Below are 27,874 nucleotides of genomic sequence, written 5' to 3'. Positions count from 1 at the left end.
TAATAATCCATGCACCTGCCACTAAAACAATTTTATGCAGATGAATGGAACAAAAACATACACTAAAAGGGATAGTCCAGAGTCAGAAAAACATGGCTGCCTTCTTTCAGAAATAGCATCACATTTGTCTATGGCTCGTCTGCTATTGCAGGTCAGCTCTTTTGAAGGGAATAGGATTGAACTGCAATGCCACTCAAGAAGTGATGAAGAATTGGCCACCAAAAATTGTCTCTTTATGGGAGAAGATCTGAAATCTAAATGGTTTGGTTTGGGAGGTTTTTATGCCAACACTGTGGCACCAATAGTATGGTATAGTAGAATATGATGTACCAGGCCGCAGGACATGTCTGGCAGAGTGGTGTCAGCAGGTAAATGGAACAAGATAAAGGGGGATGTTGGCACCACTACTCGCAACCATCAGTCGGAGGTGTGTGAAAACTTTTACGGATCTAAACTTGATTTATTTTGACAATAGTTTTTTCCAATGGACAGCTTCATCCCTTTAGGTGTTACAATACCACCAGCAGCACTGAACACTTTCACAGTCATTATACTTGAGGCCAGACAAAATAAGGCTCCCATGGCAAACTGGGCTAGCTCAGTTTCAGCAGCAACAACAAAAATGCTTTACTAGCAACTATTTTTTCAGAATAACACGATGTCACTCTATGTATATTGGTGAGCAGAGCGGAAAAAAAAAAAACATTAAATAACAAGAGTTGTTTTTTCCAGATTAGCACACACAAAAAAAAAATGCTTAAATAACGTATCATTTTTTTGATTTGCACAGGTGGAGTCAGTACTTTGCTGTTAGAACAGCAGTTTGTATGTATTTAATGAAAAAAAAATATTAAACTCTTGCCCAAAAAAATCCTGAACAAAAGATTTTTCACTAGCAGGAGTTTCAGGATTGACTGTCAGTAAAAATTGTGAGTAAACACTTTGTATACAGCAGCACATATATGCTCCCTCACTGTTATCTATGATTTCTATCACTAATCTGCCTGTAGTGGCTTATATCTGACTAAATTCTCCTATTCCTAACTAGTGGTTGCAATTATAAGTTTTTCAGAACTTCTCTTCTATTGATGTACAGCTGTGAGAAGCTTTTATGGGCACCATTTCTCTTAACCGAGTGGTGTATCATTACTACCTGCGTCACACACGTGTCTCTTCTGTATTTCCTGCTCAACATTTGGCAACAGCCATTTTTGTTCGTCTGCGACTAATATGCATTTGTTCAGTCTTGTTTAAAAAAAAAACTGTTTTGAATATTCGGCTCGATCCCGGTCCGTGATAACTCGGTTGGCCCATCCCAATCCCTGGAGATCCTAGATTAGATAAAGCACTAGAACAACACAAACATTAGGATTACAGATGCAAAACCTGTACACCTATTTTATTCAAATCATTGGAGTCATACAAAACCCTAATCCCAGATTAGAATCTGTACAGCAGAAGTGTGCAAGTATTCGGGTCAGTTATTTTAGTCTCAACAAAATATTAAAAATGTGGTCACCATCAACCCTGAATTATGTTGTTTTTTACTGTTATATAATATTCACGTACACTGTATGTAGAATATATGTAATCCAGCCCCTCTAGCTTGTAGAGACAAATCTATACATAAGAGCTAATATGGTCTCTGTTGCTGACTGCTCACTAGATCTTGTACGATAAGATTTTAATACTTTAGTTACAAAATATATATTGTCCCAAGATATGCTACTAGAAATGTGGATTTAGTCGGCAGAATGATTTAACCGCTCTTGGGATCAGTGATTAATCTTCAGTCGCATTATAGTCATTGAATGAGATTAATCTACTAAAGCTCATGGTGGGGGGTCACATAGAGACAGAAGGAGATCATACTACACCGCAGTAGCAATCGCTCACATTGCATAATGTTGCTATTTCACATCAGTTTTGGTGTTGTATTTTACCAAGGTAACCAGATGTACAATATTGGTGGATAGTTTAAAGTTTCATTAGGAGTAAAATACAATTTACAATAATTTTCTGTATGAACTCCATAGCATTTTACATTCCCAGCAAGCGAATGAGAGTTCTCATCCACGTAGAGAGTAATTTTCTGCTGGAGACACGACTCATAGCATCACTATGAATTTTAAGCCACAGTGTGTATATGCATATTATGTCTTTTTGTCTTTTCCTCCATAGACTGCAAAGAAAGCATAAAATTTGAAACAAAATCCATACTAAAATCCACTAGACAACACTTAACAAATGTGGAAAAAGGAATGTGGATTTTACTGCACTGATAAGCATTTCTGTAACAAAATCCACAGTACAAAATGATAGTCCAGTTTAATATAGTGTACAGGACTTGCAAGTATTCAATTCTCCACTAAATACAGGAACTGCGTAAACTCAATAAAAAAACACCTTAAAGCTGGGGCCCCACGTGGCGGTCTACAGACACTACAAAGTGGATGGGATTGGCTAGAATCCTATCCACGTATCGCTGAAAAATATGCGTAGCAGAAATTATTCAATTTCCAAAAACATCACGATTTTGGAAATTGCAGCATGTCAATTACACTTACCGAAACGCCAACAATTTCATCATAGGTATAATTGAAACAGAAATTCTGTGAAAAGCGCTGTAGGAAAACCGGAGGGGGCGTTACTGTCCAGTGATGACGCTAGGCTGTAAGGCCCGCCATTCTGACAGTGGAGAGATATGGGTGCCAAAATTAATGACGCCGATATCTCCATCACAGGGCACATACTGGGAAAGCCCATCATAGGTTGAATTCAGTGCACTGTGAAAGCACTGTTGGCTTACTAGTGGTATATAAAACCGTACATTGATGAGGACATGAAAGGTCCTCTTTAACAGAAGAGAAAGAGTTTCCTTTATATTTTCCATTTCTTTTCAACCCGCTCTTGATTTTGGCTCAAAAAAACGCAGACAAATCTGCATAAACCAAAGCTGTGTTTTCACAAAGTGGGGCCTAAGCCTAAGGATCCGTTCACGCGTTGTAAACGCGCGTGTATTTTGGCAAAATACACATGTAAAAATAAGATTCCCATTGACTTCAATGACATTTTACATGTATTACTGCCAATCTACCACTGGTTATCAACCTTTGCAATGCATAGGCTAAAAACCACTGTAGCTACATTGATTAAACCCACAGAGAAAACCAGGGGACCGCCATGTGTATCCATAAACTTAGGGCATGTCCACATAGTAAATTAGCAGTGGATTTTCATGAATTCTGTGGCACTACGCCAATGGGGAACCAAAAGGTCACTTTGCAACATAGAATATACCAGTATTCTAAATGGCACCCAGGCAGGTAAGAGCCCCATTAAAGATTTTACTTTGGAGTCCAGAAGCTTTACGTAATCCTCTGGTGCAGTGAGAATCAGCAGCATAAATTGACAGTACTGCATCTCAAAAACCCAAAGCACGGGTCCATCCGCACTGCAGTTTGTTTTTTAAAATGGATTAGGAATCAGCAAGCCTGCAGTGGCTAATTCACTACAAGTACGTCCTATGTGGACCTTGCTATAATGCAGTTATGCCACAAGGTCACTTTGGCAGCTCCCTGGAAGTGGGTGCAGTGCTAGTCATATAAACACACCACCACTTCATTCACATAGAACATTGGTGAACTTTCAGTCCTTTGTTCTCCTGGTTACTGGCCTGATATTTGCACTCAGTCTTTCTGCTGCCAGAGGCAAAAAGTGATATAGTTCCCTAATAATATATCTATTTTCAACAAATCTAAAAAAAATGTACTGTTTCACAGATGATGCATCATGTTTATGATTGAAAGTATACAATTTGTTTTACATAAGTAATTAATGAAAATCTAGTAATTACTCCAGTAATAGATCTAGAGGTAACAGCCATATGTGGCAGTGATTTCCATTCCACAGTAGTAAGGATATAAGGATAAATATATTGTGGGCTATTGTTTTTCTTGCACAGTGGAAATTGTACGGAAAGTATTCAGACCCCTTTAAATTTTTCACTCTTTGTTTCATTGCAGCCATTTGCTAAAATCAAAAAAGTTCATTTTATTTTTCATTAATGTACACTCAGCACGCCATCTTCACAGAAAAAAACAAAAACAGAAATGTAGATATTTTTGCAAATTTATCACAAAAGAAAAACTGAAATATCACATGGTCATAAGTATCCAGACCCTTTGCTGTGACACTCATATTTAACTCACATGCTGTCCATTTCCTTCTGATCCTCCTTAAAGGGGCTCTATCAGCAAAATCATGCTGCTAGAACCCCACATATACGTGAATAGCCTTTAAAAAGGCTATTCAGGCACAGTAAATGTTATATTAAACTACCCCCCCGTTTTAAAATAAAACCCTAAAAAAGAATGTGATCTACTTACGCATCGTGCACGCTGGGCGGGCATTCATGGTGCATCGTCTTCTTCATCCACGCCTCTTCTTCCTCCGATGTCCTCCGGTCCTGTCCTCCTCCGGCGCTCGCGAACTGACATTGATATAAAAAAAATAGCCTGGGCGCCTGTGCAGTAGCCGTAGTAGAAGCCGCATGCTACTGCGCATGCGCCCAGGCCATTTTTTTTATATCAGTGTCAGTTCGCGAGCGCCGGAGGACGGGACCGGAGGACATCGGAGGAAGAGGAGGCGTGGATGAAGAAGAAGACACACCCTGAATGCCCGCCCAGCGTGCACGATCCGTAAGTAGATAACATTCTTTTTTAGGGTTTTATTTTAAAACTGGGGGGGGGGGGGGTAGTTTAATATAACATTTAAGGTGCCTGAATAGCCTTTTTAAAGGCTACTCACGCATATGTGAGGCTCTATCAGCATGATTCTGCTGTTAGAGCCCCTTTAACCCCTCGTTCACATCTGCGTTGATATTCCGTCTGGGGGAGTCCGCATGGAGACCCCCCCCCAAATGGAATGCCAAACGCAAATGCAAGTGTTGTGCAGTAAAAGCACACGGATCCCCATTGAATTATAATGGGGTCCGTGTGTTTGCCGCCAGATCTCCGCAGGGAACATGCGGAGAGGAAAGTAGTTAACAATCTACTTTCCTCTCCGCATGTTCAGTGCGGCAAGCACATGGACCCCATTATAGTCTATGGGGTCCATGTGCTTTTACTGCACAGCGCTTGCAATTGTGTTTGGTATTCTGTTCGTTGGAATACCAACGCAGATGTGAACGAGGGGTAAGATGGTTCTACTCCTTCATTGGAGTCCAACTATGTTTAATTAAACTGATTGGACTTGATTAGGAAAGGCACACGCCTGTCTATATAGAACCTCACAGCTCACAGTGCATGTCAGAGCAAATGAGAATCATGAGGTTAAAGGAACTGCCCAAGGAGCTCAGAGACAAAATTGTGGCAAGGCACAGATCTAGCCAAGGTTACAAAAGAATTTCTGCAGCACCCAAGGTTCCTAAGAGCACAGTGGCTTCTATAATCTTTCAATGGAAGAAGTTTGGGACGACCAGAACTCTTCCTAGACCTGGTCATCCAGACAAACCGAGCAGTCGTGGGAGAAGAGTCTTGGTGAGAGATGTAAAGAAGAAGCCAAAGATCACTGTGGCTGAGCTCCAGAGATGCAGTAGGGAGATGGGAGAAAGTTCCACAAAGTCAACTATCACTGCAGACCTCCACCAGTCGGGGCTTTATGGCAGAGTGGCCCAAAGGAAGCCTCTCCTTAGTGCAAGACATATGAAAGCCTGCATAGAGTTTGCCAAAAACACATGAAGGACTCCCAGACTATAAGAAATAAGATTCTCTGGTCTGATGAGATGAAGATTGAATTTTTTGGCGTTAATTCTAAGTGGTATGTGTGGAGAAAACCAGGCACTGCTCATCACCTGCCTAGTACAATCCCAGCAGTGAAACATGGTGGTGGCAGCATCATGCTATGGGGGTGTTTTTCAGCTGCAGGGACAGGATGACTGGTTGCAATTGAAGGAAAGATGAATGCGGCAAAGTACAGAGATATCCTGGAAGAAAACCTCTTCCAGCTGTCCACCAACGTTCACCATCCAACCTGACAGAACTGCAGAGGATCTGCAAGGAAGAATGGCAGAGAATCCCCAAATCCAGATGTGAAAAACTTGTTGCATCAATCTCAAGAAGACTCGTGGCTGTCCTAGATATAAAAGGGTGCAAAGACTCAATACTGAGCCAAGGGTCTGAATACTAATGACCATGTGATATTTTAGTTTTTCTTTTTTAATAAATTCGCAAAAATATCTACATTTCTGGGGGGTTTCTGTCAAGATGGGGTGCTGTGTGCACATTAAAGAGAAATAAAATGAACTTTTTTGATTTTAACAAATGGCTGCAATTAAACAAAGAGCCCTATTAATACAATCAAAGAAAATTGGCAATATCTTTAACTCTATCATTGTTTTGAGAAGGTGACAGGCAGGGTGCTAGAATCACGCTATATCTCCTCCAGATTTTAAACTTATGCGCAGTCCAGTGCGGGTCTTGAGTAGGCCTCAGCTACAAGTGTGAGTCCTTGGCTCATTACTGGGCCAGAAAAAGTCTGCAGATCCTACATTCCAGTGCAGATCCAGGGAGTAAAGAAGGTATCTGGGTCTGTCCTGTAACCCTGAGTCCGGTGAGACTAAGTTGTGCTTGTTTTGTTCGTGTGGCTGGTAGTAAGCCACATGTATAGTTGGGTTATCATTACTGTTTAGTTAGTTGCTCAGACAAGCAAGTTTTTATTTTGTTTTTGCCTGAAGTTAAGGCTGCATTTTGTTTTGCTCATTTTGTGACTCAAGTCAAGGTTTATTTATTCCCCTGTTTTTTTCTAAATAAACCAGTTAGCTGTATATTTTGTGTCCCTATTTCGACTGTTTGGGTCCGGACCGCTGCTTCTACTGAGCTACCTTCCCCACACCGTTTATAGAAAAAAAAAATCATGATATAACAAACACTGTGGTTAAAATTGATCATAAAAGTATTTGAATTGTTAAGTTAGGTTCACATGCAGATTTTGGAAAATCCGCCATGGAAATCTTTCTGTCGGCACCATTAAGATTTCTTACTTCCATTTATTTTAATGGAAGTTTTGGACAGAATCTGCTTGAAGATTGAGTAGGACACTTAATTTTTCTGCTAGCTGATTTTTTTCAGCAAGCAGAAAATGAAGTGCCTGTCTTTCAGTAAAATGAATGTGAGGTGGAATTTTATTATTGGATTTCACTGCAAAAATTCTACCGTGTGAACCTAACCTAACCTGCTTGTCAGTTTTTATTTATGTCACAGCTTGAAAACACTATAATAAAAACATCAATTAATTTATACATGTTCATGTTCCAACTTCTAAAATAAAGGACCCATTTAGGAAAGTATTTTGGGAGTGGTAAAACTGGAATTGATGGCTTATAAAGTTAATAATAACATGCCTAGTGGTCTAAGGTGGTTTATTAGTAATATGGTTATTACAAAAACTACTTTACTGTGCATGTATTTACTTGTATAACACAGGAGACTGTCTCCAGCTGATTTATAACAATGGTTCTTATCCTGTGGTGCACGTACCCCTGGGAGGATGCCTCACTATCCCCATGGGTACGTGCTCCAGTGAGAGACCCACCTCCTATAATTGTTGTTCATCGTGTTCCTTAAATAGGACCTTTCATGGTTTGGGGCACATGCAATTCTATATACTGCTGGAAAGCCGACAGTGCGCTGAATTCAGCGCACTGTCGGCTTTCCTGATCTGTGCCCCGGGTGAAGAGTTATCGGTGCTGGTACCGTAGATCTTCACAGTCAGAAGGGTGTTTCTGACACTCTGTCAGGAACGTCCTTCTGTATAAGCAGCGCCAATAGCGCTGTACTCTGAGACCGGGGAGGAACGCCCCCTCCCTCTGCTCACAGTGCTCGTCCATAGATGAGTATTATCAGGAGGGGAGGGGGCATTCCTCCCCGCTCACACCGCACAGCGCTATTGGCGCTGCTTGTACAGAAGGACGTTCTTGGCAGAGCATCAGGGGTAACAGAGGTAAGTATGTTTTTTTTATTTTTGCCATCTCCTCTTGTCCTCCACCTATTAGAATCTGGGGTCTCTCTACATATAACTGTTAACTACACATAAATGAGTAACTCTCTGCTACTTATATCATGTTGGTCATCTAGTTAGGTTTGTCTTTATTGTACTTGTTATTTGTATTATGTACAGCGCCATGCTATACAAATAATAATAATCACATGATGGAGCAACAGCATCCATTTTTATTAATGCAGACTTTGCATGCTTCATATTTGAAATGCATTTGTAGGTGTGACAGTTCTATGCAGAAACATGGTATTCTGCAAAATACAGATTCCTTGAGCAGATTGGGTGTATGAGAGATAAGAAACATTTCTTTCTATAGTGCATCTACATGTATGAACAACATAGTGTTAGTTGAGCCTGACAGCACTGAGATGTAAGGAAGTAGCTGAATCATTCATTGACTCATTCATTGTTTGAGTATATCTCAAGGTGAGCCATCCCTGCAATATATGAGTCACATATCTGAAGAAATCAGTTTTTTTTCCCACCCACATTTCTGGAGCAAAAAATATTAGACTTTTATGTATAGAAGAACAGAACAAATACAAGATTTTGGGGGGGGGAATTTATCAAGAACTACATGCTAGAAGTCAAAATAAGTTTTTTGTGAGTTTTTTTTAGGCGTATTTGCATCAAAAATAGCAACATTTTGCTCAGAGGCGTAACTAACTATCAAAGACTAGGCACTATAGCAAACTTTTGACTTGGAACCTTCCCCCACTGCATAGCGCCCCCTCTCTTGGCCACCACACAGTATAACGCCTCATTTACACACACTATAATGTCTCAAAGTGGCCTCCACACAGTATAATGTCCCATAGCGGCCCCTGCACACAGTATAATGATCCACAGAAGCCACTGCACACTGTATAATATCCCATAGTGGCCCCTGCATACAATATATTGTTACATAGTGGCCCCTCCACACAGTATTATGTCCCATAGTGGCCCCTGAACACAGTATAAAGTTCCATAGCGGCCTGCATCCAATATAATGTTGCATAGCGCCCTATGCACACAGAATATTATCCCATAGCAGTCTCTCCACATATTATTATGTCCCATAGTGTCCCCTCCATATAGTATATTGTTCCACAGTGGCCCCTGCACACAGTATAATGTTCCATGGTGGCCCCTGCAGACAATATCATGTTCCATACTGGCCCCAATAGCAGCCTCCATACACTACTATGTCCTACAGTGCCCCTCCACACATTATTATGTCCCATACTGGCCCCAATAGTGTTTGTTGCATATATTGCAAAAATTCTGGGTTCAGAAGAACTTTTGGGTTACAGCACCCACAAACTATTATAATACTCTGGGGTCTTTTCAGACCCTAGGGGAGGTGACAAACCTAAAAAGCAGTGGTACTCACCTTTCTCGCACTCCAGCAGGACTCCCTGCTGTTTGCGGCCCTCTCCAATGACATCCCAGATGACAAGTTGCAAGACTGACCACGTAACGTTTATGACGTCACTATGGAGGCCCAAAGACAGGGGAGAGTCGCACCGGATCTCAGGAGAGGTGACTAACGCTGGGTTCACACCAACGTCTGGACACCATTATCAGGTTTCCGTCTTCTGCATGCAGACAGCAGAAGACGGAAACCTGTCATGCCAAGTCCGGCCGTGAGCGTTTTAAACTCTCTGGCGAAACCGTTTTTTTTTTTAAACTGGACACAGAGTACTGCATGTCCCACTCGGTGTCCCACTCTGTGTCCGGTTTAAAAAAAACGGTTTCGCCGCGGAGAGCATAAAACGCTCACCGACGCTCACGGCCGGACACTTTTCAAACCCATTCAAACTGCCCAGTTTTGTGCAGGAAACCGAAACCTGCAGAACGGAGTATGGGTACAGATGTGAACGAGCCCTAACACTGGTTTTTATGTTTGTCACCTCCTCTGGGCCTCTGACCATTATACTCTTGGGTCTGAAAATGTGTATTACAGTGGGGCAAAAAAGTATTTAGTCAGTCACCAATAGTGCAAGTTCCACCACTTAAAAAGATGAGAGGCGTCTGTAATTTACATCATAGGTAGACCTCAACTATGAGAGACAAAATGAGGAAACAAATCCAGAAAATCACATTGTCTGATTTTGTAAGAATTTATTTGCAAATTATGGTGGAAAATAAGTATTTGGTCACCTACAAACAATCAAGATTTCTGGCTCTCACAGACCTGTAACTTCTTCTTTAAGAGTCTCCTCTTTCCTCCACTCATTACCTGTAGTAATGGCACCTGTTTAAACTTGTTATCACTATAAAAAGACACCTGTGCACACCCTCAAACAGTCAGACTCCAAACTCCACTATGGTGAAGACCAAAGAGCTGTCAAAGGACACCAGAAACAAAATTGTAGCCCTGCACCAGGCTGGGAAAACTGAATCTGCAATAGGCATCCAGCTTGGATTGAAGAAATCAACTGTGGGAGCAATAATTAGAAAATGGAAGACATACAAGACCACTGATAATCTCCCTCGCTCTGGGGCTCCACGCAAAATCTCACCCTGTGGGGTCAAAATGATCACAAGAACGGTGAGCAAAAATCCCAGAACAACACAGGGGGACCTAGTGAATGAACTGCAGAGAGCTGGGACCAATGTAACAAAGCCTACCATCAGTAACACACTGCGCCGCCAGGGACTCAGATCCTGCAGTGCCAGACGTGTCCCACTGCTTAAGCCAGTACATGTCTGGGCCCATCTGAAGTTTGCTAGAGAGCATTTGGATGATCCAGAAGAGTATTGGGAGAATGTCCTATGGTCTGATGAAACCAAACTGGAACTGTTTGGTAGAAACACCACTTTACGTGTTTGGAGGAAAAAGAATACTGAGTTGCATCCATCAAACACCATACCTACTGTAAAGCATGGGGGTGGAAACATCATGCTTTGGGGCTGTTTCTCTGCAAAGGGGCCAGGACGACTGATCCGGGTACATGAAAGAATGAATGGGGCCATGTATCGTGAGATTTTGAGTGCAAACCTCCTTCCATCAGCAAGGGCATTGAAGATGAAACGTGGCTGGGTCTTTCAACATGACAATGATCCAAAGCACACCGCCAGGGCAACGAAGGAGTGGCTTTGTAAGAAGCATTTCAAGGTCCTGGAGTGGCCTAGCCAGTCTCCAGATCTCAACCCTATAGAAAACCTTTGGAGGGAGTTGAAAGTTCGTGTTGCCAAGCAACAGCCCCAAAACATCACTGCTCTAGAGGAGATCTGCATGGAGGAATGGGCCAACATACCAACAACAGTGTGTGCCAACCTTGTGAAGACTTACAGAAAACGTTTGACCTCTGTCATTGCCAACAAAGGATATATAACAAAGTATTGAGATGAAATTTTGTTACTGACCAAATACTTATTTTCCACCATAATTTGCAAATAAATTCTTACAAAATCAGACAATGTGATTTTCTGGATTTGTTTTCTCATTTTGTCTCTCATAGTTGAGTCTACCTATGATGTAAATTACAGACGCCTCTCATCTTTTTAAGTGGTGGAACTTGCACTATTGGTGACTGACTAAATACTTTTTTGCCCCACTGTATATAACTCCACATTACTCCTTGTAAAAAGAATAATGTAGGTAATATTCTGCTCAGTATTTTGCTCCAGTACTTGGATGCCAAAAACAGGAGTGGGCTAAAACACAGAATTTATCCAAATATTTACATGATACTTTGTCTCTATAGATTCCATTGCTGGTTTTAACACATTCATATTCAGAGTTATAAACATGAATTCTGTATTATGAATCACTTGTAAGTGTGGAATAAAGTGGTCCCTCGAGTTACAATAAAATTGTACGTTAAAACCGTTGTAACTTAAGATCATAACTCTATGGGAAAGTAATAATTGGTTTAAAAGACCTGCAATTTCACAAAAAAAAAATCCAAAATTGAAGACTAATTTTAAAAAAATTATCAGATATGTAATATAGATATTTTCACACATAAATAACAGAAGGACATGCTGGAAGCCACTTTTTATGATAGTATAGATCGATATTCGGGTTCCCGAAAAGTATATACATAACATCAAAAATTTATATGAGCTATTCTCACCATGTGTATAAACTATTGGCTCATCCTGGCACAGGTAAAGAGAAGCATAGAACATGTTATATACAGGGAACACTCAAATAACACATCCTAGATTGGAATGAATGAAATATTCTCATTGAATACTTTGCTCTATACAAAGTTGAATGAGATGGCAACAAAATCACACAAAAATCATCAATGGAAATCAAATTTATTAACCAATGAAGGCCTGGATTTGCAGTCACCCCCAAAATTAAAGTGGAAAAACACACTACAGGCTGATCCAACTTTGAGGTACACTTTCAGTGATCTATATACTAAATGGAAATAGTAGGATGTTAATACAGTCCTATGAAAAAGTTTGGGCACCCCTATTAATCTTAATCATTTTTAGTTCTAAATATTTTGGTATTTGCAACAGCCATTTCAGTTTGATATATCTAATAACTGATGGACACAGTAATATTTCAGGATTGAAATGAGGTTTATTGTACTAACAGAAAATGCGCAATATGCATTAAACCAAAATTTGACCGGTGCAAAAGTATGGGCACCTCAACAGAAAAGTAGTACATCCTCCTTTTGCAAAGATAACAGCCTCTAGTCGCTTCCTGTAGCTTTTAATCAGTTCCTGGATCCTGGATAAAGGTATTTTGGACAAACAATTCAAGTTCAGTTAAGTTAGATGGTCGCCGAGCATGGACAGCCCGCTTCAAATCATCCCACAGATGTTCAATGATATTCAGGTCTGGGGACTGGGATGGCCATTCCAGAACATTGTAATTGTTCCTCTGCATGAATGCCTGAGGATTTGGAGCGGTGTTTTGGATCATTGTCTTGCTGAAATATCCATCCCCGGCGTAACTTCAACTTCGTCACTGATTCTTGAACATTATTCTCAAGAATCTGCTGATACTGAGTGGAATCCATGCGACCCTCAACTTTAACAAGATTCCCGAAGCCGGCATTGGCCACACAGCCCCAAAGCATGATGGAACCTCCACCAAATTTTACAGTGGGTAGCATGTGTTTTTCTTGGAATGCTGTTTCTTTTTGGACGCCATGCATAACGCCTTTTTTTATAACCAAACAACTCAATTTTTGTTTCCAAAATGAAGCTGCCTTGTCCAAATGTGCTTTTTCATACCTCAGGCAACTCTATTTGTGGCGTACGTGCAGAAACGGCTTCTTTCTCATCACTCTCCCATACAGCTTCTATTTGTGCAAAGTGCGCTGTATAGTTGACCGATGCACAGTGACACCATCTGCAGCAAGATGATGCTGCAGCTCTTTGGAGGTGGTCTGTGGATTGTCCTTGACTGTTCTCACCATTCTTCTTCTCTGCCTTTCTGATATTTTTCTTGGCCTGCCACTTCTGGGCTTAAGAAGAACTGTCCCTGTGGTCTTCCATTTCCTTACTATGTTCCTCACAGTGGAAACTGACAGGTTAAATCTCTGAGACAACGTTTTGTATCCTTCCCCTGAACAACTATGTTGAACAATCTTTGTTTTCAGATCATTTGAGAGCGGGCTGTCCATGTTCGGCGACCATCAAACTTAACTGAACTTGAATTGTTTTGTAGAAAGAAATGGTCCAAAATACCTTCATCCAGGATCCAGGAACTGATTAAAAGCTACAGGAAGCGACTAGAGGCTGTTATCTTTGCAAAAGGAGGATGTACTAAATATTAATGTCACTTTTCTGTTGAGGTGCCCATATTTTTGCACCGGTCAAATTTTGGTTTAATGCATATTGCGCATTTTCTGTTAGTACAATAAACCTCATTTCAATCCTGAAATATTACTGTGTCCATCAGTTATTAGATATATCAAACTGAAATGGCTGTTGCAAACACCAAAATATTTAGAACTAAAAATGATTAAGATTAATAGGGGTGCCCAAACTTTTTCATAGGACTGTATATACACTACCTCTAACTAGGCAATTAATTGAAAAAATAAATAAATAAAGATTTTTATTTTTATTTTTTTTGTCAATGACTGTATTAGGCAACACTGTGGATACTCCTATTTCTCTTGACCTCGCTTGATGTATATGCAACGCTGTCACAGCATACCCTTGTTTTTGGAGAAAAAACAACTTGGAAGTCTTATACAAATAAGGCAGTTGGTGCACTGGGACGGGCCTTCGACTCTGGGACCACTATTCTTGCAATGCAAGTAGTATAAGTAATGTCGTAGTGGGAGGCTAGTGCAAGCAGGAGATGGAAAAAGTCTGAATGGCAATGTGCACCAACTGCCTCATTTGCATAAGACTTACATTTTAGCTTTTCTCCAAATCTACCAAAGTGACATACAGGGTGTCCAGAAAGTACGTACACAAAATGAAAGGGTGGACTTTAGCCGATATATGATGCGTTTTTTATTAATGAATAGAGATGAGCGAGTACTATTTGAAACAGCAGCTTCTATTAGCATGCTCCCATAGGAATGAATGGGAGCGGTCGGCGTGCAGGGGGTTAAGCGGCAGGACGCCGGCCCCGGCTGCATCCATTCATTCCTATGGGAGCATGCTATTAGAAGCTGCTGTTTCGAATAGTACTCGCTCATCTCTATTAATGAACATGTGACCTCGGGCAGAGCCGAATGCGCATGCACGTCTTGTGTAAGCGGCCATTTTCTTGTGACTGCTTACACAGTAAACTGGGTTAAGCGGCCACAAAAAAATGCACATGTGCAGTCGGCTCTGCCTGAGTCCCGATGGCAGAGTCCACTGTGCATGCGTAGAAGTTTGAAAGATTTCTCTCGCAGCATTGGGGATGCCCCCAGTTCTATTTGAGCGCTGGGGACTGCCCCCAGTGCTGCGAGAAAACTCATCTGCATACAGACGAAAAACGGGATTTCTACTGAACGGCAGTGCAGAGAAGACATCTAAAGGTAGGAGAAGAATAGCCTTTCTTAAGGCTACTCCTATGTGTGTTCGAGAAAAAATGTGATTTCAATGATAGAATCCGTTTGAAAAAAATGTTTTTTAAAAATGTACTCGAGTGTCCAAGGCCATGGGCATGTCAGAACTGCCATGAACTGTATTCAGGACTGATATACAGAGGTTCAGGGACATCCACTGCATTTGAACCTCTTCTGCGTATTTCTAAAGGAAATTATGCTTCTACTGGATTATCTAAAGGTAAGACAGTGCTCATAATGTCCCCTACAATGCAAGGTGGCTAGTTTAATATCGAGTTCCTAGTGTCAAACTGATCATAATAGGTTGTAATACTACATTTAAGGTTGTTGTAGGTATGACTGGGAGCAGCACCTGCTGGTCAGGCTTTAAACCCCTTTCAACAAAAAATAAAGATCTTGACTCACACTTTCCTACCGTATTTGTCCAATTTAATTGTTTCCAAAACAACTCCCGTAAAATGTATGTGAACCTCACGCACAGCACCCAGCAAGTGTCCTAGAACCCAAACACTTGTAATTCAGCTCACTGGATCGCTCTTTCCCCCAGTATCTGCCATTGGAGGAGAGTCTGAAAGTACTCGTATATCCTTTACTACCTTTTCTAATAAGTCAGCAAGTCGAGAGCTGTTCTTCTACTTTAGACACCACATTTTTCTATTGTTCACTACCGGTACCATATGTCATTGGCAAACTGCATCCAAATCCACTCTAGACCAGACACCACAATAAGCTCCATGCCAAAAACTGCTGCATAGAATAAACCCAAAAAACTAGAACAAACAATGTATTAAGAAAGCCAATATAGGGCCACACCTGCGTGTAAATCCCTGCATACTGACTATTATATAGGTGTTTCCAGGATTTGTGTAATGACTTACAGAAGAAAACATATTACTAAAGAGGGACTTAATAGTAAGTGCAAAGGATCAAACAGATAAAGAAGGAGACTCATATAGCGATCCTCTAAACACTTTACAAGATGACGGAAGACTTACAGACAGAACAGTAAGTAGTAACATGTTGGGTCTTGCTTATTTAAGTGTAAATCATTTTGACTAATCTTTGTTTTCCACCATAATACAAAAAATGTGTCTCCAGTGCTACTTAGAAATGGTTCCTATTCTAATGGTTTCTATTGTACAATTTTAAGCATGTGAGGCCATTTTTGCCTGGAAATCGGAGCAGAATGTGAATGAGGGAGAGAAGTCACGGTATGAGATATATATATATATATATATATATATATATATATATATATATGTGACATGGAGCAGGATATATGAGTACAAAGCAGTAAACCCTGACAAGACAGACAGTGACAGTTCTGCCTACAACGCCTTCACATATACAGTGCCTACAAGTAGTATTCAACCCCCTGCAGATTTAGCAGGTTTGATAAGATGCAAATAAGTTAGAGCCTTCAAACTTCAAACAAGAGCAGGATTTATTAACAGATGCATAAATCTTACAAACCAAAAAGTTATGTTGCTCAATTAAATTTTAATACATTTTAAACATAAAAGTGTGGGTCAATTATTATTCAACCCCTAGGTTTAATATTTTGTGGAATAACCCTTGTTTGCAATTACAGCTAATAATCGTCTTTTATAAGACCTGATCAGGCCGGCACAGGTCTCTGGAGTTATCTTGGCCCACTCCTCCATGCAGATCTTCTCCAAGTTATCTAGGTTCTTTGGGTGTCTCATGTGGACTTTAATATTGAGCTCCTTCTACAAGTTTTCAATTGGGTTAAGGTCAGGAGACTGACTAGGCCACTGCAACACCTTGATTTTTTCCCTCTTGAACCAGGCCTTGGTTTTCTTGGCTGTGTGCTTTGGGTCGTTGTCTTGTTGGAAGATGAAATGACGACCCATCTTAAGATCCTTGATGGAGGAGCGGAGGTTCTTGGCCAAAATCTCCAGGTAGGCCGTGCTATCCATCTACCCATGGATGCGGACCAGATGGCCAGGCCCCTTGGCTGAGAAGCAGCCCCACAGCATGATGCTGCCACCACCATGCTTGACTGTAGGGATGGTATTCTTGGGGTCGTATGCAGTGCCATCCAGTCTCCAAACGTCACATGTGTGGTTGGCACCAAAGATCTCGATCTTGGGCTCATCAGACCAGAGAACCTTGAACCAGTCTGTCTCAGAGTCCTCCAAGTGATCATGAGCAAACTGTAGACGAGCCTTGACATGACGCTTTGAAAGTAAAGGTACCTTACGGGCTCGTCTGGAACGGAGACCATTGCGGTGGAGTACGTTACTTATGGTATTGACTGAAACCAATGTCCCCACTGCCATGAGATCTTCCCGGAGCTCCTTCCTTGTTGTCCTTGGGTTAGCCTTGACTCTTCGGACAAGCCTGGCCTCGGCACGGGAGGAAACTTTCAAAGGCTGTCCAGGCTGTGGAAGGCTAACAGTAGTTCCATAAGCCTTCCACTTCCGGATTATGCTCCCAACAGTGGAGACAGGTAGGACCAACTCCTTGGAAAGGGTTTTGTACCCCTTGCCAGCCTTGTGACCCTCCACGATCTTGTCTCTGATGGCCTTGGAATGCTCCTTTGTCTTTCCCATGTTGACCATGTATGAGTGCTGTTCACAAGTTTGGGGAGGGTCTTAAATAGTCAGAAAAGGCTGGAAAAAGAGATAATTAATCCAAACATGTGAAGCTCATTGTTCTTTGTGCCTGAACTACTTCTTAATACTTTAGGGGAACCAAACAGAATTCTGGTGGTTTGAGGGGTTGAATAATAAATGACCCTCTGAATAAACTTTTCACAATTTAAAAAAACATTAAACAAAGAAATAACATTCTTTTTTGCTGCAGAGCATTTCACACGTCCAGGCTGATCTACAGTCCAAATGTCACAATGCCAAGTTACTTCAAAATGTGTAAACCTGCTAAATCTGCAGGGGGTTGAATACTACTTGTAGGCACTGTAGTTACTAACAACCTACTGTATACACACACTGGTGAATAGGAAACGCATCCTGTGTCGGCAGAGTAAGCCGGACTCTCAATGTCTCTCTTAAGAGTCCTATGAGGATTTACTCTTATTTTTACTTATAAATCATGCACAATTTCTTACTAACCTATATGTCATAAAGATCAGCATCTGTTCCTCTTTTGTATGCTGTGCTCTCTGAAAGGGCAGCAGAAATCAACTTACAGGCTTGCCTTAAGGCTGAGGTCCCACGTTGCGGAAACACAGCTTTTTCTGTTACAGATTTTGTTGCGATTTTATGAGCCAAAGCCAAGAATGGCTACAAAATGAATGGGAAATACAGAGGAGACACTTTGGGTAAGTTCACACGGAGATTTTTTGTCAGGATTTTGAGGCCGCATCCGCCTCAAAATCCTGACCAAATAGACGGCTCCATTGAAATCAAAGAAAAAAAAAAAAAGAAGCAAGGTGCTCATTCTTCAGGCCGAGTCACTTCGCGATTCGGCCTGAAGACACACCCTTCTCTGGACTAGGCCCATTCATTGTACTTTTCTGGAAGTACAATTATCTACTGTTAAGGAAACATTTAGAACCAGTTCTACATGATAGCTGATAGACAAGCTCTGTGGGGGTCTGATAGCTAGGACCCACAATGATCAAGGGAACAGGGATCCTGTACTTGACTATCTCCAGCAGTCCCATAAACTATGAATGGTGCAGCAGCATCCCCTCCATTCTCCTGATTGGGGGGGGGGGCATCCCAGTGGTTGGACTCACAGACTAGCATATTATCCTGTAGATAGGGGATAATATTAAAACTTTGGCCCTATCATGCCATGTGCAGACTGGTGGGGTATCTGTGATTGGACCCCAACTAATAATACACTGATGGCCTACCCTAAAGATAGGCCATTGATGCTTATTCTAATGGCAGAATAGTAAAGTATTATTCCATACAGGAAACACATTTATTATTGTGTCTACACTACTTTTTGTGGCATAAAAAATTGCAAATCACCTATTTAAACACCATTTGTCGCAATATTTTTCGCAATGGGGCATGACGAGGACATGTTGGCAGTGTGACCATAGGCCCTGTAACATTTATTATTATTTACACCAGTTTTCTGACAAATGATTCCTGAAGTCCACGCCTGCAAGGAGCTGATGTGGATTTTAGTACTGTCACAGGCCCAGCCAGAGGATTGTGTGACGAGTTGTATGCCTCATCGTAAATCAGGTGCATTCTCCATCAGCAGCGACACTATTTTCCCTATAGCGGTCTATTAGAATTCTTAGACTGCATTTCATAACATATCACAACAGACCATCTTTAGATGTCTTACCTATGTCATGGATCCTGCAGAAGAAGAAGCCATGGTAATGAACAGAGCCTAAGACAAACATTTGGTAGATGACTGAAGTCCTTTCCCATGTGACTTTTGCTGTGTTCTGTTAACCACCTCCATGTAAGGGGGCGTTCACACTACCGTCGGTGTCCGACAGGTAGTGTCCGCTCAAAATCTGTCACGGACATTAGGAGCGGACACTAGCTGTGTCCGTGACACTTGTCATTTATTTAAATTAGCATCGGGTGCGTTCTTTTGCACTCCGTGCCCTTCCTTCACTGTCCGCATGTAAAGATGTCCGACTTTTCAAGCGGACAGAAAAACCCGACCCGTTCTCCATTTAAATAAATGACAAGTGTCACGGACACAGCTAGTGTCCGCTCCTAATGTCCATGCCAGATTTTGAGCGGACAGTAGGAGCGGACACTACCTGTCGGACACCGACGGTAGTGTGAACGCCCCCTAAGTCATTTGTCAATATCCATGTCTAGAGAATCGCCATAGATGTAGTGAGTGACTGACTAGACACATATGGATTGAGCTATAGCAAGAAAACTGTATTAGGCCTTTATGACCTTCTTACATCATAAGCTTTGACAAATGGATATAATGTATATAATATATTTCCCATTGACATATACTATCTCCCTACAGCATAAACTGGCAATTGATCCAATTGACAAACATGACATACTTTCAATAGAATAAATCGGTTTATTTTGCAGAAAGCAATAAACAGTAGGTGACGATATAGAAGTTTTGAGGACACGACATGAGAACATAGCAATCCTCAGATAACCATGATGTATAGTCATTCTTGCTCCTAGTCAGGGAGGGGTCACATAACATTGCTATGAACATGTGAATCCTACATATGTCAGGCCTATGTCAGATAGCAATGCAGGCTGAAAATATACTTTATAATAACCCCCTTGAGGAGTTGTCAGCTATGCTCCGTCTATGGGAAATAAATTCCAAACACAAAACATCAGATTTATTCCGAGACATCTTGGCAATGTAACACAGATAATGTGCGTCTTTAAGAAACTCCTTTTAGAGTCAATGAATTCATGAATGGGTGAGGTAGAGTGGTATTAATAAATCGGGGGGCAATGAGAAGATATAGGACAAGGAGAGGGTCAGCGGGGTAGGGGGCTTCAATGGCAGGCTAACATTTACTTCATCACGTTTTGCGCAGTGATCTGGGCAAACCAGAGCTGAGGAGAGAATACAGAATTGGCCAACTAAGAACAAAGGCTAGAAGGGAAGGCCGGGAATCACCTCCCCCTCCTCAGAAATCGGAGAGGGGAGCTCAGTGACCATGGAAACTAGAAGAATGGCTGCTCAGGCTTTTGTATCACCAAGGAAACAGATCATGCAAAATCAGCCTTCCCTCGGCATCCACTTCCATGTCCCATCTCTTCCACATCTATATCGCAGCACTTCTTAGCACACAAACATATGGATAGAAGTGTACCATTCATGGGAGGGTGGGGCGCCCAATTACACAAGGGTCCAGGAATGTGACGAGTGTTCATGTGAATATGTATACATGCCACCACAGGTAAGATACCAGTGGCAGAGCCATAGACACAATGTTCTGCACATCTTCACCAGTCAATAACTTGCGTAATCCTTTTGTTCTTTATAGTGTGATGTGATCATTTTGGCAAGGAAACAAAAAAAACCTTGCAATAACTTATTTCAATGCCAAGTTCGCTGACAATGACAATTGTGAACACCCTTTCTATTAATTGGAAGGATTTGTGCTTCACCCAAAGCAGTAATGTGACTACATCCTACTGTAGTGACCTTCACTATGAATAAACGACCTAAAGATCATGTTAACCTATCTCACTGAACAAACAATCTGACCTACAGGCAGGACGCAATGGCGTAACTACCGGGGTAGCAGCTGCCACAGGGCCCGGGACATTAGGGGCCCAGCGACAGCCGCAACCCCTGCGTTTTCTTTTCTTAATAGGCCATTACTGACTGGAGTTACGCCAGCCGGTAATGGGCCCTATTTACTTACCGATCCTGGCAGAGGCCGGAATCGTCCGGAATCGGTAAGTGATGCTGCGGGCCCCACAAGCACTATTATTATACTCAGGGGTCTTTTTAGACCCCCGAGTATAATGATCGGAGGCCCTGGAAAGGTAAAGGAACATAATAAACGTGTTACTTACCTTTCCATGTTCCTAGCAGGCTTCGGGCCTAGTTGTGTGACGTCCTGACGTCACATGACTCAGGCCTGTGTCCCGGGTCATGTGACGTCAGTACGTCATTAAAGAAAGCCGACACCACCGAAGACTGCAGCGGAGCGGTTGACAGTGTTTTTTTTATGTTTGTATCCCCCCAGGTTCCTGATTATTATACTCTGGGGTCTGAAAAGACAGCAGAGTATAATAATTGTTCATGGGTGTTCATTATGGGGGATAATACTGAGTGCAGGGGCCACTATGGGGCATAATACTGTGTGCAGGGACCACTATAGGGCATAATACTGTGTGCAGGGGCCACTATAGGGCATAATACTGTGTGCAGGGGCCACTATGGGACATAATACTGTGTGCAGGGACCACTATAGGGCATAATACTGTGTGCAGGGGCCACTATGGGGCATAATACTGTGTTCAGGGGCGACTATGGGGCATAATAGAGCGCGCAGGAATGCGGTGGGGGTCGGTCAGTCGAGGTCTTCGGTGTCGGTCAGGAAGGAGGGGGGCCATGTCAAAAGTTTGCCACGGGGCCCCGCCATTCCTAGTTACGCCACTAGCAGGACTTTAAAGGGACGAGGAGCTGAGAAGGTTATGGAGAAAGATTCTGCATAAACTCTATGTTATTCCTTAAAATCCCTGCTCATTCTGAGATTAGGTTTCCATTGGGTGGTCCTACACAATGCATCATACCTAACATTATCTCACACTCATACAGGAAAGGCTGTCCATCGCTGAATAACTTAATAGATATTACTTTTGAATATTTTTATATATATAACGCTATATATAGCCTATCTGCTTAACTCCTTCTGCACTATAATATAATGTTGGCAGATAAGACGGTACTATCATGACGACAGAGTGCCTTTATAGCTTTACTGAATAGCAGTTCCCAATTATAAAGTGTTTTTAGAGATGTCCCCTTGCATGTCACTATACAGATCTATCACCTAATTGTTTTGAGACACAGAATGCAAATGTAAGGGAATTGCTAGTTGTGCAATTCCCCAGTGCTGCTGCTGAAACCAGGGAGGAAGGGGAAGACAGAGACAGTGGGTCCTAAGCTCAACCCATTCCCTGTCCCTACCTACTTGCCTCAACTACCCTAGGCGGTAGCAGAGCAACTGGGCAACAGTCCCTTCTCTGAATAAGTGTTACACAGAATAGGAGAAGATAAAACCACACAGAAGCAGAGTCATCAAACCAATGTCAAACCAGAGAGACAAACAGTGCCAAATCATAATCCAAAAGAGAAGTCAAAGGTCAGAAGTCAGTAAATACAATACAATAGCAAGAGAAGCGCTTAGCAAAGACAGAGTCTCAATAGCCAGAAAACATGTATGGGCTGATGACCTGTTTACAGAAAACCCAGAATCCGCCCCAGATTTGATTGACAGATAGGCTGTCAATCACACAGGTAAGGCTAAGATTAACTCTTAGAGAAGCAGTGAAATCAAGGAGAAGGAGATGGGTGTGATGGAAAATCAATTAGATGAGGGAATAGGGCAATGTTCAGACAGAGCAACATGAACCAAAAGCAAAGAATCTATCTGAACACGCCTCCTACGCTGCAGCGTGCAAGTGGAGGGTGGCGCAGAGACCCAAACAGGCTGAGATGTTATAGCAAATATAGAAATGTCAGCATTCAATAGGCTTAAAGGAGTTTTCATGCTTAAAGGGGCATTCCCATGTACATAATCATATCTATATTTGTAGAAAATTAAAACTTAAACATTTTTGCAAATATAAGTAGTTAAAAATTCTGCAGAGTTTTAAAGATTTCCTCTGCTATCTTAGTGGTGACAGTCTGTTGTCTTGATCGGTTGCCAATTGATACGACCACAAATGCAGAAACTTTCTATAGTCTGGAACTTGTCAGGAACTCAGCTATGATTTTCTAGTTCTATCTGGGTTATCAGGCAGAGACACTACATGTATGAGAAGATATCCCGGCCACAATAAGGAAATCATGGTGGATTTTCTGTCCTTAGAAAGTTTCTGTATTCATGGCAACTGCATCCACTGGCAACTGATGAAGACAACAAGACTGTGACCACAAGATATTTATAGAAGATCTTTAAAGCTCTTCAAAATGTTTAATTACTTATATCTGCAAAAATGTTCAACTTTTAATTATCTACAAATTTTAAAATGGTTATGGGAATACCCCTTTAAAATACTGATGACCTGTACTTAGAATAGAACTACAATATTAGATAAATAAGGGTTAGCCGGTTACTGTAGCTTAGCTCTCATTCCCTAGCAGTAATCAGGAACATGATATACAGAGCTATCTGTTTACTTCCTGGCTACTGTCTGTCTGGCTCAGTATACTATGTACTTTTGGTACTGATATCTATTGATCAGTGGGAGAGCTAGATTCCACAATTTGATATTGATGACCTATTCTAAAGTCTGGAAAATCCTCTTTTCTCTTTGTTTTCCAGGAGTTAAATTTCAGTCGAGATCCGATACCAAAGACCCCTACAGAGACCCCCAAAGATCAGTTGCGTGAAATAGCAGGGGAGACCCAGCAAGGACCAAATGGACTTTACAAGCCACTTTACAAGCTCATTTATCACGACTTGTTTACAGCTCACACCCGGAAAAAAAAATCACAATTACGGGTTCCACAACCAGACAAAAATCCAGCATGACTGTTATATGTACTATATGTAAATAAAATGATTCCTCACCTGCCACTCTGACCACAGCTCTCTCTGCAGGATCCAAAACAGAGTCCTTGCTTTGCCTCTTCTTCTGTTCATGACGTGGCAGATTCCAAGGAAGAGTGTCACCTGGAGGACAAGGCGACAAACTGCCAGATCTCTCACTCCGACATGACCTCTCACTCCGATATGACCTCTCACTGAGGGTTTCTTCATCTGAAGAAGACATGTCTCCTTGGACGTATATGTATTACTCTGGGAAATAGATAAAATGTTCTATGACATCTAATTCATTTTTCTTTCAAATCATACATATATAATTAGTTGTCAATGGCACGTCATGGACAATTGTATATTTTACAGGTGAAGCAAAGCATCTATCTATCTATCTATCTATCTATCTAAGACAAAAAAACAACAGCACTCCACTGGTTTCAAAAAAATCACAGTGTCTTTATTCCAAGTAGTGACGTTAAACCATTGGGTTGGTCCTGTTATTTTGCCTTTGGCATCAATATTGGAAGTGGCAGTCTTCCTTATGTTATCCATCATCACTAAAGGAGGTAAAAGGACTGGGGTTGATTCCAGGTGTGGCATTTAAATTTAGAAGGTGTTGCTGTGAGCCCACAACATGCCGCTCTCAATGGAAGTGAAACAGACCATCATTAGACTGACAAAATTAAGAAATCAGAGAGATAGCAGAAGTGTAAGGAGTGGCCAAATCAACAGTTTGGTACGTTCTGGTAAAAAAAAAAAAGTGTATTGGTGAGCTCAGGAACTCATAGATGCCTGGATGTCCATGGAAGACAACAATAGTGGACAACTGCAGAATCCTTTCCATGGTGAACTAAAACCCCTTCACAAAATCCACTGAAATGAAGCAGGTTTATAAGTATCTAAGTCTACCATAAAGCAAGGACTTCATAAGAGAAAGTATTAATCAGTCTCAAAAATCACAACCCGCCATGAGGCAGGTAGACAGAAAGCAGACGGAACGGGGAACGGGTAATGTTGCATACAGAGAGTAGTGGTGGGTTTAAGTAGTGCAGTAGTGCACACGAGCATGGCTCCCAACATGTTATTGCCTTTATCTCAGTACAGCTGATCTGCAGTGGGTACAACTGTGGGCAGTGGGTCCCCAGAAACAATTCCATTGGTGGGCACTAGAATTCAGCACACTGTCGGCTTTCTAGCGGTATATAAAACCATATGTGCCCCAGGAGGTGAAAGTTCCTCTTTAAGGTGGTCATTGTAGAATGGGGTCCCATTGCAAGTTTTGCTATGGAACCCCAAGGTTACTTGCTACGCCCCTGCTTGCTACATGTTCTTTAAATCTTTATACCCGTGCCACTAGAAACTGCAAATTTTTCAGGTGTACTGTGTGTACTTTTCTGGACCCCGAACAAGGTTCAGTACTGTCATAGAAAATTATTTAGAGTTTCCAGTATTCTTTCTGACTTTTATTTGCAATTCATGTTATCTTTATAAGATATCTATGATTTTTCTTTAATCCCTATTTTTTCATATGTTGCAGATCATCTACCCAGAATAGTGGGTGAAAATATGTAGCATATTATAATAGCAGCAGAATGGTTAAGAAATTTTAAAAGTCTCACCCGAAAAGATCAATGTGCAAACTAAGGTGCAAATTGTAAATCTGCTGAATGTCAGTTTATGCTAGATATTTAGCTCCACAGATTTCACCGTTGTATTGAATGAAATATGCTATAAATATAATACATGCATTTGTTTTTGCAGTTAATTTCCAACAGTCAATCTGTTTATGTGATCGTACCCATGACTAATTAATAATTGTGTTTCTCATACAAGTGAATGTTCTAAAACAGCCACAAGCTTTACGCTAGGTCTGACCAAACAAACACATATGTGCACACATATCTGTATGATAATATTTATTAAAGGGGTTCTCTAATAAATATAACCGTAATTCATATGCCATATGGGTATATGAGCCAGTTGTAATCCTCTGAATTGCTGTCATGTAATACTATACACTAAAGAATTTTGTCTAGCTGGTGCTATCCAGGGCAAAAATATTTTACTATAGTTCTAAAAAGTGTATTCCAATTTGCCACGATGAACTACAATAACCATTTTTAGAGGACCTTTCACCACCTCTGCCAACTACAGTTCTAAGCATCTGTTTTTCTCTAGCCTCTACCGTTTTTGAGCAATCAATGCTGTTATCTTTGGTGCCAGACAGTGACAAAGCTAGCGGGGGAAGGTGGCTACAACTGACTCTGTGGGGCCCATGGGGTCTGGGGCCATGCTTTACTTTTAACTAGATCGGAGTCTGCCAGTAAGCCAGGCATAGGCTTTAGAAAGGCTATTCCACACCTACCTTTAGTACGTAAATTGCCTCAGTTGCTTCTGAATAAGTCCGTTTTTATACATATGCTAATTAGCTTCCAGCCAGCACAGGAAGTTCCCAGCAGCACTCGTTTCTGCTATTATCTCCTATGTGTGTGCGCAAACAGGAAGCTGAGTCATCAGCAGCAGCAACCTGTGCTGTATACACCCATAGGAAACAGTCTAATTAGCATATGAATAAAAACTGACTTATTTAAAAACCACTGAGGCAATCTGCATACTAAAGGTAAGTGTGGAATAGCCTCTCTAGAGGCTATGCAAGGATGTGATTAGTTAAAAATGACTTTTCCCAATGATAGAGCCCCTTTAAACTCCTTAGCACCCATAACCATCACTATCAAGAATTCACTGTAAGGATGAAGTAGGGGGCCCCGGACAAAAGATTGCACCGGGCCCACAAGACTTTAGTTATGTCACTCGCCCTATGACATCACAGCATCGCGCCTCCTATGCTGAGACGCAGACATCTTACGCGTGGCACATAGAGAGCAACATAATAAGAAGTAGCAGCGGCGGCTTTGTCAGGAACCGTAGCAGGTGAGTAAAACTTTCATTTTTTCTTTTTTAATGCTGTTGTGGGCCTAATAATAGTGTAAAGGATGATTAGGGGCATTATGACAATGAGGGTATTTTATATATGGAGGCATTATGTACATGTGGGGTCATTATGAATACATGGTCGTTATTTATATCAGGGAACATTAGGGTGCATTATCAATATAAGGTGAAGCAGTTATTTAGGTATAAGCGGCCACTATGGTGTATTATGTATACAATGGGAGGTCATTTAAATAAGTGGCATCATTTATATAAGGGTTCACAAAGTCCTGCATGTCCGACTTTGTGTCCAGCTAAAAAAAATGGTTTCCCCACAGACAGGCCGCAGACGGACATGGGCGTTCACCTCGACAAACCCATTCAAGTGAATGGGTTTTAAAGCTGACCGCTGGGTTTCCGTCCCCTGTCCAGTTTTGCTGGAGCTGAAGACGGAAACCCGGCTGAATGCACTCACCAGACACCGGGCGCAAGTGTGAACGCCCCCTTAGTCAGTTTTAATGTGGCCTTAGAATATTCTTTCAACATAAAAGGTATTGCATGAAGGCAAATAAGATAAAACTGGCAGAAGGAAATATTAAAAATAATTATAAATCTACTTTATTCACACATTAAATCATCTGCTGCTCTAGTGCCAATGCTGCAGTAATCCTTAGTAAGTATGGCAGGTGACCAATGAGGCCAGCCATTGGGCCTGGAAACAAAGATT

At 41.5% G+C, this 27,874-nt stretch overlaps 1 protein-coding gene across 7 annotated transcripts in view; it reads right to left on the bottom strand.

Annotated features, from left to right (window-relative positions):
* MACF1 (microtubule actin crosslinking factor 1) overlaps positions 1-27,874 on the bottom strand; it is a 197,635-nt gene that overhangs the window by 156,820 nt on the left and 12,941 nt on the right. For all 7 annotated transcript variants that reach the window (XM_075264659.1, XM_075264658.1, XM_075264665.1 and 4 more), the window contains exon 2: positions 24,247-24,474. In XM_075264659.1, the coding sequence (XP_075120760.1) occupies positions 24,247-24,448 (202 nt within the window). In that variant the 5' untranslated portion in view covers positions 24,449-24,474. The remainder of the gene's footprint in view (positions 1-24,246; positions 24,475-27,874) is intronic.

The sequence above is a fragment of the Leptodactylus fuscus genome, chromosome 2, assembly GCF_031893055.1.
Source record: "Leptodactylus fuscus isolate aLepFus1 chromosome 2, aLepFus1.hap2, whole genome shotgun sequence".
In the NCBI taxonomy this organism is placed as follows: domain Eukaryota; kingdom Metazoa; phylum Chordata; class Amphibia; order Anura; family Leptodactylidae; genus Leptodactylus; species Leptodactylus fuscus.
This window is presented reverse-complemented; position numbering and strand designations above follow the sequence as displayed.